The sequence below is a fragment of the Peromyscus eremicus genome, chromosome 5 (assembly GCF_949786415.1).
Source record: "Peromyscus eremicus chromosome 5, PerEre_H2_v1, whole genome shotgun sequence".
NCBI lineage: Eukaryota > Metazoa > Chordata > Mammalia > Rodentia > Cricetidae > Peromyscus > Peromyscus eremicus.
This window is the reverse complement of record NC_081420.1, coordinates 41,815,385-41,831,373: the sequence shown is the minus strand read 5'-3', so window position 1 is coordinate 41,831,373 and position 15,989 is coordinate 41,815,385. Positions and strand designations below refer to the sequence as shown.

General features: G+C 42.7%; 1 protein-coding gene across 2 annotated transcripts in view; it reads left to right on the top strand.

Annotated features, from left to right (window-relative positions):
• The window catches only part of Elmo1 (engulfment and cell motility 1), a 532,595-nt gene that overhangs the window by 106,576 nt on the left and 410,030 nt on the right, over positions 1-15,989 (top strand). For both annotated transcript variants that reach the window (XM_059263360.1, XM_059263361.1), the window contains exon 3: positions 15,041-15,081. In XM_059263360.1, coding sequence (XP_059119343.1) covers positions 15,041-15,081 — 41 coding nt within the window. The remainder of the gene's footprint in view (positions 1-15,040; positions 15,082-15,989) is intronic.

The window sequence follows — 15,989 nt, the reverse complement described above, 5'->3', positions numbered from 1 at the left end:
TTCCTGAGTCCTTCCTTGCTTGCATGACACTGTGAGATAAGCATTCAGCTCTCTGCTTAACTTGCAGCCATTAGCAGCCAGTTCTCATTCTCCTATTACACAGAATAGAATGAGCATCTCATGTTTTAGGCAAATCTGGAACCAGTAATAAAAACTTCTTGAATACATTAAACCGACACTTCAGCTTGGAAAGCTGCAAATCCCAAGCTGTGTAAACACTGACTGCCTGGTCAAAGGCAACTGGTAGATACTGAGCTCCAAATAAAAACACCTGAATTCAGATGGGGCTCTTGATAACAAAGAATGAAGACAATCAGACAGAATTTTGAGAGAACTGCTTTTTAACCTGTGCTGCAGACACTAGCAGTCCTGGGATTTCCTTGCAGTGTTTTTGTTGAGTGCCTGGGTTAGATGCTCAGCTCTGGCGCTTTGACCTGATCATTCTTGGTTGTGGGGGCTGTCCTGTGCCTCCTGGCATTTTAATGACATCCTGGCTTTACTCATTAGATGCCAGTGGTGCCTCTCCTGCAGTGTGATGAGCAGAAGTGTCTAGACACTGCCAAATATCCCTGGTCAGTGGATAGAATTTCTTCCTATTTGAAAATGAACCAGATGAAAAGCTCCCTACCTTGGCTTTGCATCAAGATTGCCCAGGAGTCATTGAAAATGCAGAAAGGATGGATGAGTGGTTCAAGGTCCATAGATTACTGTTTTTTTTTTATTAAATTCCTTTGGGGGATGATCTCATGATTATTGTTGCATTTGGAAAACACTATTGTGAGGTCCTGGACATTTACAGAGTCTTCTGGCAATGGTGTCTAGCTCCCACAGTAAATTTCAATGTCTCCCTTAAAGCCAATGCCTCCATTTCTGCATCAATAACAGTGTCCTAATAATTCTGAGCCTCTTCTTACTTTATAGAGCACACACAGAACATCTTCAAGAACTCACTTGACACCAAGTGAGGAATGTGTGATAAGTCTACGTTATTACGTTAGGCATTTGTGCTGACCTAGAATGCTATTGGTGGGGGAAGTTATCCCTCATCTGATTGTTGCAATGCTTGAATTTGGTAACTTAGCATCTATTTCTTAAACTTCCTTTAAAATAAAATAACTAGGGTACTTCCTTTTCTGGGCCTCTCTTTCTCTTTCTCTCTCATAGGATATTCTATAGAACTTCATATGATCTTAGAACATTACATGTATAGGAAAAGAAAGACAACCAATGTATTTCTTGCCTCTGAAAGCAGAGTTTAATTGGGCAAGAGTGAACTCCAACATCCATGCTGCTCTTCCGTTTAAAGAATAGCTTACATTTAGTACACTTTCTAGGTAGGTGGAAAGGCGTTCTGCCGACTTGCCTCTTCCCATAAGATCATTGCTTAGGGAAGTTTTGGCAACTCAGGCAGAGTTTGGGATCCAATAGTGTTTGACTAAAACTTTGTGACTAAAACCTTCTTTATTTCTGCAATGTTTGGTGTATGTTATGCCTAGTCCTTCCTCTTAAAAAATAGATTAGCTAGAGATTAGTGTCTGGTGGGATACACACGGACACACACAGACAGATGCACACATACACACACACGCACACACACACGACACGGACAAACAGACACAGATACACACACACTTACTTCATTTGGAAGGACTCTGTGACCCCAGAATGATAGAGTTTGCACTTAGTAAATAAAGACAGCATGTACTTTATCCCCAGGGGCATGTGACTAGGGTGAAGTGTGTCCAGAGCTCTGCGGAGGAAAAGGCAGCCATGGGAAGTAAAACTCCTGCTTGCTCATCTTGTTTCCAGCACCCATCATTTCTAAGTGTGTCTTCTCAGCCAATGCCGTGTCTATCATGATGACAACTCCTTCCATCTCCCACAGTTCCTTAAGAGCTAGGGCTATAGAGCCTCTTTCTTAAGTGGTTCACGACTCTGCCCATCGTCTCTCCTCTCTGTGGCTTCTGGAACCTGTATCTTCATCCCTTATGGGCTTTGCCAGCCTTCTTAGGGCCACTTTTGCTTCCTTATGTCTGTCATCATATGTCACATTCTTTCCTGCATTGACACAGAGACCTTCCATCTTTAGAGCCTTTATAAATACCACCTTTCTTAACTGGTTATTTCATTCCTTGCTTCTGTCTGGTTGACATTCATTCTTCCATCTCAGAGGTATAAATTCCAGAAAGAGGTCATTTCCGGCTCCTCACACTAGGTAGATGAAGACCTTTGCTATGTGCACCTCTAACACCATGAAGCACACCGCTCACCATCCTTGAAGCCCATTGTATGATGTTCTACGTTATTCCAGAGTGTGCTTTGTGCCTGCACAGTGTCTGGCCTACGGCAGAGCCACAACTCAAAGATGTATTAGTTGAGTCAAGGAGAGAGATGATGCTAGCATTCTCTATGTTTATCTGTATGGACAGTGTAGAACAATTGTGAAAAAAGAATGGCTTTTGAGAGGGTATCATTTTCCTTGTCTTCATTAAGGATTCTAAATATACTTGTGAGGGCCTTATGAGGACCAATGTGGGCTTTCCCATCATGACTATGGGACAAGCTTGTGGTAATCTGTTTGGACTTGTCAGGTCTTCATTGATGACAGGGTGCTTCTAATTTCTAGCTGTCATGCCGACCTCCTAATACATATAGATGACTATACATTGCTGGTCTGTCTTGCCCTTCCTGGGATCTCTGGTACTTCAGTTTTAAACATTCTCCACTCCATGGTTCCTGCTGCCCCTGGGCACTTTTCTTCTCTTTCTTTGGTAAGGAGGTCACCTTATCCTTTCTGCTGAAACTGTGTGTCTTCCTACATTCCCCACCCCCTCAGCCATTGTAGGAAACTTCTCCTCCTCGTTATGACACCTGTTGCCCTTGCTTGTCAGTGTTGAGGAGCGCAGCCCAGGACAACTGAAAAACAGCACCACGTCAAGTACTGTTACAGGAAGAACTTTATATGAGAGGCATAAGAACTCCAAAACAAAGAAAGTGGACACAAAGTAGGTGGTTGTCAACTTAGAATATGTAGGCACAAGGGCAAACAAACTAGAAACCTTAGAAATGAAATAGTACAAATACAAATGAAATATAAGGTATAGTGTACCAGTTATTTAAAAGAATAAAACACACAAAGTAGGTTTAACTAAAGAGAGAATTGGTGAAAGAGGACAAAAGTCGGGATTCATCCAAAAGATAGCCTAAAAAGAAAGGAATGAAAATTATGAATGTCAGGCTCCACTGGCCAGGTCCCAACTTCTGGTCAGTAGCCAGTTCTAATCCAGTGAGAATGAATGCATGGGAGAGAGGTGGTGTTTAAAGAAACTCTACCTAATATTTGATTCCTTTGGAGTTGAAGCAAATTTGACCATAAGGAAGAACAGGTTTTGGGTAACTGCATGAGTCAAGGCTTTCTCATGTGGAACTCTGGGTACATAGTTCTCTGTCCAGGAGATGATAAGTCAAAAGGCATAAGCCTGGAAATGACATGGTGGTTTTCACTATCAGATGGTCCGGAGTTGAGAATTATTTGGTGAATTGCAAAATGGAATGAGCATAGTTAGCCTGCTCCTTCAGTGCCCCAGTGAGGAAATAATTATGACATGCCCTGGTATCAGGGGAGGTAGAACTAAGAGCTATGTCTCCCAGAGTGATGGCGGTACCATTACTGTGTCCCCTCTGGCCTCTCTTTTTCCCTCTGCAGTCTGTGCCTCAGGTTGGACACTGTTCAGTGGCTGCCTCTTTCAAGATTCCCTTGGGTTTTACTGGCCTCCGCCTCCAGCAAAATCTGCTCTTGTTTGAGAATACATCCCAATTGTGCCACTTTCCCATCTAAAACCTGTGATGCAACACGCTTTCAAGAGTTTCTGCATATGACCTGGATGGTTTCTGCTTCCGTCTGGCCTTTTTAATCTCTTGTATTCTTGTGATGGTGTCAACACTTCCACATTCATCATAGGAGTCCGTTTAACTATTCCTTTTCATTTATTGTATCTCCAGGCAGAATTGTACCTTCACATGGTACCTGCTGTTCTTTGCCCCTCTCTGTCTATAGGCAGAATAAAGAGAAAAGTTTGAGGCGTCTCCTCAGACTAGACAGACAGAATTGGGACCCAAGACTACAGTGTGAAGGATAGGGAAGATGTAATATTCATTGCAGGTCTGTATTTTGGTAAGCTAGAAGTAGACAAATGCAAGTTGAAAATTGAGAGTTTGGAGGTACTAGCTGGATTTGAGCTTGTGGGTAAATATACACATATTGGAAGCAGCCTGAGACAAGGGAGGACTGGAGAGGACCTCAGGGAAGCTGGCTTGGTGATGTGAATATTAAAAACAAGAAGAGAGCTGGAACAGAGAAGCTGATGTTTAAAGTTCCAGAGTTAACGTCAAGTTTTATCATGATTTCTGTGGATAATGTGTTAGAAAGGATCATCTACTAGACTCATAGAAATGCTAAAAGATTATAATTTAAGTAACATTTGTCACCAAGAATTAGCACCAAGGTACCCAGCGTTACAGTGTCCTGGATTCTGGTGGTGTCATCTGTGCTGCGTGGCTTTGAGAACCTTACATACACAAAATTCACACAGTTTCCTCAGTAGTGCAGTAGGCTTAGGAATACCTCTTATATGAATATGTGAGGCCATTACAATGGCTAGCAGCCACTGTTGCTATATATTACAAACTGGTCAAGTGAAGACAGACAGTAGAAGTTTGCATTAATGCTTTGCTGAAGGTACGGGAATATGGAGACACTGTGGCCATTGTTTGCATATGTTAGATTTTTCCCTGCAAAGCCTGTTTTAATATTCTTAAAGCCTGCATTTCTGCCTCAGGTTGTCACCCTCACATTAATGGAACATTTGTTTCAGATTAAGAAGCCCAGTCTCTCCAATGCCTGCTGGCAGATATCTCAACAAACCCATTACAGTTAAGGGAGGGTAAATGGGCTGAGTGTGTCCACTCACAGACATGTGGACTGGTTGTGTAGTGAATGAGAGACCAGTCAGAGGGTGGAAAACCTTTAGGAATGTGAACTTGTTCTAAAATTGCCTTCACCGTCAGTTCCCTCCTGTGTTCTTTTGACTGTCATTGTGATAGGTAGTTTTATGTCAACTTGAAATAACCTGAAATCAGCTGAGAGGAGGGAATCTCAATTAAGAAAATGCTTCCATAAGATCCAGCAATAGACAAGACTATAGGGTATTTTCTTATTTAGTGATGGTTGTGGGAGGGCCCAGCACATTGTGGGTAGTGCCACCTTTGGGGTCCTGGGTTCTATAAGAAAGCAGGCTGAGCAAGCCAGGGGAAGCAAGCCAGTAGGCAGCACTTCTCCATGGCTTCTGCATCAGCTCCCATCTCCAGGTCCCTGCTCTGCTTGAGTTTGTGTCCTGACTTCCTTTGATGATGAACTGTGATTTGGAAGTTTTAAGCCTAATAAACTCTTTCCTCCCCAATTTGCTTTGGTCATGGTGTTTCGTCACAGCAATAGAAACCCTGACTAAGAAAAGTGCCATCTTACTTCCATCTTCTCTGCAGTTGACAGAGCTTTCCTAATCCCATGTTTAAACTGAACCTGGATCCTACTTTGCGCTGAGGGCTTCTTCACAGGAAGTCACCTACTTCAGTTACTTCCCATCTATCAGGGTGGACAGTCACACTTTGTCTTTCTGACTTCTTATTTTCAGACTGTCCACATCCGTATGGTTAACCTTCTGTATTTGTGTTTGACTCAAGTAAGCAGATTATTTGACATGGAGGCAGGTCAGCAGCTCACAAGACCTGAATCAGTTCACAGTGAGATTCATTCATTTCCATATAGGAAAGGACGTCGATGGTAAGGGCGGGCCAGAGCCCAGGCTGGTGCTGTCTTGAAGCACTTCTTGGAAGGCTTAGTATTGAGAAAAGTTGAGAACAAGATAGGAAGTAGGAAATTGGTTCTTGTTGTCAGAGACAATGAAGTTTAGGAAATATTGATGATGAGCAAAATAAAATAGTGAGCGGTTGGAAGGAGACTCGGGAGATCATAGATGACACAAGAGCTTTTGTGTTGTGATTCAGTTTTCAAAAGTTTCTTTTTTATTTGAGGGGAAAAAACCATTTCTACAGAATGTGTCAGAGCCTCTAAAAGAGATAACTGTTTATCTCTTTTAGAGATTAAACCACTAATGTGCTAGAGTGCTAATTATTTATATCTTTGCTTATCTTCATAGCCCAGTGAATTTTTTTGTGGCATAAATATTGTACTTTATGTTGGTAAAAAAAATATTTGATTAGTTCATGGAACTTGAAACAAGTCCGTTTTAATAGATGATTTTTGAAGTGAGTCATCATTTGTCAAGAAATAGGAGGCATGATTTGTCATCTTTCAGGTTCTCATATTAATCTTGGGAGGCGGCTGTGAGCCCTCTTTTTTTAATAATTACTGGAGTCTTGTTTCATTGATTCACATTGCAACTGCTGTCGAAAATACTGATTTTGCAAGAAGCCACTAAATTTGCCCCTTGAAAAGTATGATTTTTGTCATTATCTTTCAGATTAGTTCAGGTATTATTATGAAAACACAGGATGTATACACCACTCTCAGAACACATCGCTTGTCTCTATACTAACCCCGCAGCTCCAAAGTGTGGAACAGTCATAAGATCTTTGCAGGACAATAAAGCTAATAGAGTAGCTGGTGCCATTTGACCCAGTGTCAAGGAACTAGATGGGTCATTGTGCATTACAGTTTCTCCAAGTCTTATTGTGCTAGTTGCAGTCAACATGCGAATGCTTTCTCTGTGGTACCCTGACATTTGGAAGCTGGGTTTCTTTTCTTTCTGGGCCAACATTACCCATAACTGCTGTGCAGAATCTGTTCAATGAGTTTCCGTCTATAAAGCAAAGGAAAATCCCCAGCGCTGTGCAGTAGTACTTCAAAGTGTCAGAAAAAGCCGCTGTCAGTTTCTTTGAAAGCACTGCAGAAAGGATTAGGAGTCTAGGACCCCAAACTTGAGATCCTTGTGGAAAATAGTTTTCCAATTAAAGGGCTGTGAGTTAATAGCTGTGTGGGAAGGTCAGTGATCGACGGAGACTAGAGGTTGCTTTGTCCAGTGGCTGTGACCTTCCTCAGCTACTTAGCTTCAGGAACAGTTAGAGGCCACAGACAAAGGGAAGTTAAAAACTCTTTAGTGTTGTTTGAATCTTAGATGGTCTTTTAATAAAAAAAAAAAACAAAAAACCCAGAGCCAGATATCAGGGTGAAAGCTGAAAGTTCAGAGAAGTAGAGCAGCCAGTCACTAGTTCTTACCTCTACGAAATCCTCAGCCTAAAAAGAGTGCGTTGTTTTTTTCCTCACACCTTATGTACCTTTCTCAGCCCTGCCATATTACTTCCTGGGATTAAAGGTATGTGTGCTTCCCAAGCAAAGGCATGAGATCTCAAGTGCTGGGATTAAAGGTGTGTGCCACCACTGCCTGACATCTATGTCTAATCTAGTGGCCGATTCTGTCCTCTAATCCTCAGGCAAGTTTATTAAGGTACACAATATATCACCACACTTCAGAGTTCATAAATTGCATACTGTGTGAAGGCCTGTGCATCTAGGGACTGCCAGAGGGTCTCAGAGGCAAATATCTTCAAAGCAAATAGACTCTTGTTGTTCAAATACACAGAACAGAATACAGATCAAGATGCATCATCACAGGCTAGAGTCACTTCATAGCAAGAGAAAGGATTGGATATTCAGGAATTTATTTAATTTCTTTATTTTTTAGAAAGTATCTGTGAATGTCTAAGCAGGGAGATTACATTGAATGGACCTATTTGTAAGTGACATTTATATCTTACTATGGGCCACATGCTGTTCCAAGGATCTTGCAACATTGTCTCAATTTTTATGACTCTACTGTGTACAAGGGATAGCTTTTATTCTGGTTTTTGGAAGAGTGGTAATGTACCTAACTTTATCAAACCAGGAACTGCAAAAGCTGGGTGTAGCCCCAAGGTCTTTCTCTGAAGTTGTTCTAGTCAAGAGAAGGTCAGGAGAACTATGCAGTGATCATCATTCCAACCCAAGTGAATTTCAGGGGTCCTTTCACTTAATCTCATCCTTTGAGCATGTTTTTCTGTGTCCTAAAAATATTCAGAGTGGATTTATTGATGAGTTGAGTGTTGTTTCTAGGAGATCCCCTTGAGCCTGAAGTGTAGCTGTCGTAGTGGACAACTACAGCCTGCAATGCCCTGTCACTGACAGGTGTCTGTACAAGCTGGGATGCTACTGGCTGCAGCAGGCAGGTGGCGAGGCAGAAACATGGACAGCAACAGATTGGAGAGCTTGAAGATAAACAAGGGGCTGCATAAAGTCCCCAAGCCAGGATTGTTGGCCGGCAGTCAGGAACAGGTGGTTGAGTAGCCAGGAGTGGCCAGAATCACCCCCATGCTGAACCAGGAGGGACTCTGATGAGCGATAACAGCTGAGGGGTCTCCTGGGAAAAAGGCTCCTGGAAGGCTGGTCTGGTTTCCTCCTAAATAAACAGCCCTCAGCAGGTCTCTCTTGCCTTAAAGGGCTGTGTACCTGAGTTGATAGAGTGGTTTTTTTTTTTTGGTTTTGTTTTTGTTTTTTATCGAACAAACAGACAGAAAGAGAAAGGCTCCATTTTAAGGGGTGGCAGGGCAGCTCTGGAGAGCTGCTGATCTGTGCAGGGGTTCCATTTGGGACCAAACGTCAGAAGAAACATCAGAAAGGGAGATGAGGATTCTGAAATGTGTGCTACTGCATTTTTCTGAAGGAAGTGGTGGAGGTGGAGAGGGAGAGGAGAGAGAGAATCAGCACATAGGTATCGAGAGCTATGGCAGAGATGCAGACTTCTAGAAAACGAGACATTCCTGGCATCTTAACTTATTCTATGAAAAGTGGATAAAAATCTTTTTATGGGGAATCTGCTTTCTGGACTTACGGACTTGGAGCAATTAAATGAAGTGAAAGAACTCTCTTGGAGAGCAAAAGATGAAATGAGAAGAGTAAATCCATTAAAGGAAGGCTAACATTACCGGTGCCATAACAGTGGCAGAGCACTTGTCTAGCATGTGCAAGTCCTAGGAACAGTTCCACACACACAGCAAGAAAGAAGGTAACTAAGTTCCCAAGAAGAAAAAGAAACCTAAGTCATTAAGTATATGTATATGACATCCTGCCAACCAGGTTCACGTGGAAATGCAGAGTTCATTTAACAGATGAGTATGTGTTACAAATATTAAAAGGTCAGCTCACTGTGGCTAAAAGAAAAGGAGAAAAGAATGTGGCTCTCGGCCTCTGTGTATGCAGAAATGTGGCCATGGTCTGGTGCTCTAGGTTCTGAAATGCAGGCCTGCCTTTCTGACCTCAGTGCACTGTGTCTTTGGGGAAGGTACTTTTAACTTTTAAAACAAAAAAGCTTCAGAAATTTAGCTGTATGAGTTTATATATATGTTATAAAACCATACTTAAGCAGTTGAAATAATTTGCTTTCAACATTTGAATCCAGATGATTTCCAGTAGAGTTGAAAACAGATTTTTAGTTTTTTGGGCTGGGGGTGGTGACATTACATTTTAGGGGGTGGCATTGCATTTTAGATCTGATGTTTTTTGCTTTTAGGCTTTTTCTTTCAATGACTTCCTGGTTAGCTTTAACTGTAAACTTAACAGCCCACAGTCATGCAAGAGGAGAGCCTCAAGTGAGCAGTTGCCTGGGTTGGATTGGCCTATGGGCATGTTTGTGTGGACTGTTTTGATTATTAGTTGATGGGGGAGTGCAGGTCTTCGTGGCATCATTCTTAGCCAGGTGGCCCTGGACTGTATAAGAAATCAAGTTCATGAACCTGTGAACAAGCCAGCAAGTAGCATTACCTCATGGTTCCTGCCTCCAGGTTCCTTTCTTGAGTTCCTGTCCTGACTTCCGTCAATGATGAACTGAGGCCTGGAGGTGTGAGCTAAAATCCCTTTCCACCTTGAGTTGATTATGGTCATAGTGTTTTATCAGAGCAACAGGAAGGAAGCCAGGACACTGAGTGAAAGGAGAAGTGTCCAGCCAGTCTTAGAGATCTATGGCTGGATGTGTTGCTCAGGTTGCTGTTCTCCCAACCTTGAAGAACTGGACAAAGACAGAAACAGCTTGTAGAACATCTTAGGCGAGTGTTATCTAGCTCTGGACCATTCGCAAAGATGGTGACTGAGTTAGAACTCACTGGTCAGCCAGCCAGCTGATGCAGAACTCAAAGGTTTCTACAGGAACTGAGAAAACTGATGCCAGCCCTGGGCTTTCCACTTTACTATCTTAGTCTGACTTGAGAGTAGCTTGTCTTGCCTTTTGGGTACTGCTTACTGATGATGCTGGCCGGTGGTCTGTGTCCTCATCAGCTGGCTGGCTCCAAGCCATGCTTTGCCTTTCTCCTGAGCCCAAGTCTGTAGAGAGTAGTGACAGCTTTTGTGGCTCTGAGAGCTTATGGCCAACAGCTGCTAAGAGCCACCCAGTGGTGGAATATGTTGTTAAAAGTGTGAAACCCACCCATTATTCCAGCCTCTTTTAAAATAGTTTGCTTCTTACTTATACATTCTAGTTTCCTAATCCATTTCATAATTATTTGACTAGTGATTTCAGAAGTGGACCCAGGATGTAGTTTAAGCAGGCAAGTGCTCTATGAGCGTTTTTGTTTTTGTTTTTAGAACAGTTTTATGATTTCCAGTTACTATAAACATCGAGTCTCTCTACTGGCACCTACATTCTGTGATTCTGTGATACTTCTACTGAGGGTGGAGAATGGGGGATGTCACAGGTAAACTAAGATTCCTTGTTCTCAAGGGACAAGAAGAAAAGACAATATGCAAAGTGCTCAGGAGTGAGTCATTTTTGTTCCAGTTGAAAAGTGAAAATAATTACATCTTTCTGGCAACATCAGGGACATGTACTTGGAGAAGGTGGCTTCGACATGGATGACAAATAATTTGTAAGATCTCAGTTGTTAGAGGTAGGACAAAGAGAAAGGGTGCATTCTTAACAGAGCACATGGTGCCACAGCGAAAATGTGGATCTGGCATATTTATTTATTTATTTATTTATTTATTTATTTTTTAATTTTTTTTTGGTTTTTCGAGACAGGGTTTCTCTGTGTAGCTTTGCGCCTTTCCTGGAACTCACTTGGTAGCCCAGGCTGGCCTCGAACTCACAGAGATCCGCCTGGCTCTGCCTCCCGAGTGCTGGGATTAAAGGCGTGCGCCACCACCGCCCGGCCTGGCATATTTATTTTAATCATCTACAATATTTGGAAGCCTGGGTCATTTGTACCAGGTGGAATCTCTTGACAGCAGACTCTGGAACTTGGGATTTACTTACTTCATAGATAGCAGTGATGACCAAAAATCCATGGAAGATGTTAGAAGAGACACATGTGTAAAATTTGAGGGAAAAGTTGAATTTTGTTTAATGACAGTTGACATGGTGATTAGACAATGAGACTGGAGATGTGGAGACTTAACTTGTAGGCATTTGGGGATGGCACCCCAGAACAAAGGTGGTAGATACAACTCGGAAAGAGAAAGAGGTTGTGAGGATGATAATGACACCATAAGATGTGCTATCTTGTACATGTTTGTGTCACAGAAGGGAGCGGAAGAAGGCAAAAGCAGGACAGGTTCTTGGAAATGTGCCTGGTAGGCCTGCCAAAATAAGTACACGGCGTGTAGGAATTCAGACAACCAGTCTGCGCTGAGCCGGTGGTCCAGCATCTGACCGTAAACTTATGGAAGCAGTTACTAATTAAGGGTTGATGTCACAGAGGCTTCTTGGTCTGGAGAAGCGGAATTCAGGATGCCATGGAGGCAGGTGCTGTTGGAGGGTCGAGTTGGGCTGAGAAGGCAAGAGTTCTGAAGAAGAGGAGTTCTGAGGAGGAGGAAGAGGAGAGGAGGAGGTGATTAGGGTGATGTAATAATGTGACCATCAACAGCACATACCTACAACCGGATATCAGATTTGAGTGACTTGAAAAAGTGGGAGCTAATGATTTCCAAGAGCCACAATGTCACATGAAGCTGACAGGAAAAGGAAGGTGTGAACGGCTGTCAGTTAATTGGATTAAGGTTTAATTATAGCAGATAGGAGAAGGGTCAGAAAGTGGGCCATAGAGCCAGCCCCATCTTATGTAATCGTGATTTTAATTGGCTGAGATGCATTTTGAATGTTCAGCTCACCATTGTTCCTTTTGCGCTGTGAGTGAGAGTTTTTGTTTAATCTTTCTATATTCGAGTTTGTAAGTTTTTCCAGCTTCATAGTCTTTATTCTTTTCACATATTCAACTTCAGAATGTTCCAGATATAATAGTATCCCAGAGACGTCTGTCTTTTTAAACTGGGTTCTATATCTATGAATCAGATGTGAATTAAAACCCAAGTCATTGTCTGAGTCCTAGATTTAGAGGTTTGACTTGGTTCAGAAACCTTGTCCTTTTGTAGCAACCATGCCCTTTTGTCTTGATCCACCTCTAGTGTGATTTAAGACTGAAGTCTGGCCTTGTTATTTAGATCTTGTTTTTGAGGACACAAGAAGTAAGATATGGGGCTATGGGTTCTCTGGTAGAACCCATCCTTACATTTTCATATCCTGAAAGGGTCTGCCAACTGGAAATACAAAGTTGTTATCTTACTAGAAGGAGTTTTCTGTTTGTTTGATATTCTTTGTTTTTATTTTTTGAGATAGTCTTACTGTGTAACCCAAGTTGATGTTGAATTTGAGATCCTCTTGCCTCTGCCTCCAGAATCCTGGAATTAGAGGCCTGTATCCACGAAAATTTGTTCCTAAAGTTCTTGCCATTTGGTTCTAAGAACACATTTGCTTTCTAATTCACAGATGCAGTCAGTGGACAGGCCCTGGCAAAGACCAAGGAATTGTTAATGTAACAACTATAGTCGATCAACTCAGGATGTTAAGCATACCAGACTCTGGGCATTTCTCAAGAATTCTTGGTTCCCCTGGACATAATGCTAAGTGAAATAAGTCAGACTTGAAAAGCCAAATATAAGTTTTAAATTATATGAGAATGCTGAAATAATCTCAAGTTGAGAATTAAATAGTGTTTACTGGAGCCTAAAAAGGGGTATATGCACAGTACAGAGAGAGGATGGTTAATGGGGACAGGCGTGCAGCTGGATAGGAGGGACTAATTCTGGTGTGGTGCTAGGTGTTGAATCCAGGGCTTCACCCATCCCAAATATGTGATGATGTACCACTAAGCCATGCTCTAGCCCAGGAAAAATAATCAATCTCTAATGTTTTGAAAGACAGTAGGATAACTGTGTTCAAAAAGAATTGATTGAAAATTTTGAAACAGCTGGTCAAAATGATTTTGGGTGTTCCCAACACAAAGAAATGATGAGTATCTAGGGAAGTAGATGTGTATGTCGTTAGTTACCCTGAGCCAGTTTCTACACACTGTGCAGCATGTATTGAAATGCCATGCTGCAGCCCAAAAAATGTGTGCAGGTAGCATGTCAATTCAAATGTATCTAAGGAATTAAACAAAAGGTAAACTTAAAAAAAATGTGGTTCCATTTTCCTGCCCACTGTGTGCATAGCTACAGACAGAGACAAACATTGCTTTGTGCCCAGAGAGGGGATGTGGTGGTGGAATTCTTTCTGGGTACTGCCCATCAGCTCAGTCCTTGGGTGGCGGGGGCTACTAAGCCTGAGGAGGGACAGAGGAACAATGTTTAGAGTTCCCTTGCAGACAGGCAGCCTTTGCTCAAGGCCAAGGATGAGCTTTGTCAGCAACCCTGGAGGGCAAGGAGCCTAACCATTTTAGGACTCTTTACTCTTTTGAAGTAATTCCTATGTAGTTATAACCATTTAATTTTCATAACAGCCCTTAGGTTGGGTAGCAGCTATCCTCATTTACAGATCAGCTAGCAATGTTTAGAAGATTAAGGTAACAACAGCTTACACTGCAGATACAGTAGGCTACCAGTGTCTCAGCTTGCCAGTCTGAGTCAGAATTTCTACCTGAGTACCACAGTGCCAGCTCTTCAGAGGGACAAAAGCCCTAGCTTTTTTAATGGGTGCCTTTCCAGCCCAGAGCTGTGTGTGTGTGTGTGTGTGTGATTTGTCTTCCTGTCTCCCCTGTATCCGTTCCTTGTCTGGGCTTTATTCTGGTTGACACACTCCTCTCATCCCTCTTCTCTTGCTGACAGCCAGTGTCTGCTGGTATCTCCTCAGTGCATTCCTTCTATGTGGGGGCAGGCAGAGCACAGCTGTGGCAGTTCGGGCAAGAGCACAGCTGTGGTCAGCTGCCAGTTGACGCAGAGGCACATGGTGTCACGATCGCATTTCTCGGGTGGTTCAAGCTGCTGAATCAGTGGCATTTACTGGGGCCACAGTTGGGTGAAAAGTCTACATACCTGCAAGAACAATGGTGTGTCTCCCCAAATCCCATGAGCCACATGTTCTCCATAAAATTATCGTGGATAAGGGGCTGGGGAGATAGCTCAGTAATTAAAATTTCCCGTTGTTCTTCTAGAGCACCTGAGTTTAGTTCCCTAGCACTCACATTAAGTGGCTCATAGCCACTTGTAACTCTAGTTCCAGGGGGCTACAGTCACCTCTGTGTGCTCATGAACCCCTCCACACACATAGACACATAATTAAAAAATAAAGTAAATCCTAAAAAAATCATGAATGAAAGCATGTTTGCATAAAACCAAAGGGCTGCTTGCCTGATTCATGTTCAGCTTGAGGAACTCTGTGTCCACCTTGACCTTAAAGGCTCCCATTTGATTTTAATAAGACACATTTAAATATGATGATAATTCTCATCATAGAAACAAGGACCATAGAGGTAATGAATAGTTAATGGGTTTGATGGTGACACCTAGTAGTTTGTTACCCCGAGAAAAGTAAGACATCCATTGACAGCTAAGAGTAGCAAATATAAGTTTTCCTCACTTAAACTTTTTGGTTAGTAGTTTCTTTTTGTTGTTGTTGTTGTTCAAAATGTTGAAATGAAACTAACCGTATTTCCTTTTTTTCTCCAGAAAAAACCACTGTCTGCAATAATAAAGGAAGTCTGTGATGGGTAAGTGTCACTCGGGGCTCAGCTGAGGCTCTTTAGTCTGTCCATTCTAGGCAAATAAAATATTTGCAGTGGAGTGGCGAACAGTATTCACAGCATTATAAGTAAATGCTAGCCAAGTATATGTTCCTAACTCAGCACTCCATCTGCCCAGAGTCTCCCACAATTCCTGTGTGCAGGTTGCACCCCATTCTACCAGTCTTAACCATTCTTTCTCCAAGAGCAGACAGTGAAGTAGGTGGGTGTTCTGCACGGTAGGCTTGCTTTTGTTTGTTTTGGGAAGTCGTTTGAGAAGTTTGGCCTTCCCAGCAGGGAGCAATCTAAAGGTTCCTGGGGTTAAGCACACACTCCATCTGAAAAAACTGAAAGGACCCATATGCCAGAGAAGATGCGGAACCTCACATGCCGTGGGGCTTTCCTATTTTCCTGCCTGTGCTGGCAAACCAAGGAGAAAGCACATTTGGGCGTTATATGAGATGTGGTGACTGGCACAGCAGAACTGGTCGTCTAGTCTATTCCTGATAAATGCCTGAGACCTGGAGTTCTTAACTGGAGTGTTCCAGTAGGTGTCAAGCATACCAAATGAGAGTTTGGAATTCTGAGACGACTGAAGCATGTTGATTGCCTAAAATGTAAACCGTTTTCATTTCCTTTGCTTTTATCTCTCCGCTTCAGTCTCTTATAAAAGTAAAGAATGTTGCATTTAATATTGCACCGGTCCCACCTCTGGAGTTGGAGATGAAATGCTGAGAGCAGGACTAGGCCTAGGCAGCTGCCTGTGAGATGACTGGAGCCTGGGCAGTGAGGGTGGGCCCATGCTGGGGCCTGGGCAGTGAGGGTGGGTAGTGAGGGCGGGCCAATGCTGGGGCCTGGGTAGTGAGGGTGGGTAGTGAGGGCGGGCTGATGCTGGA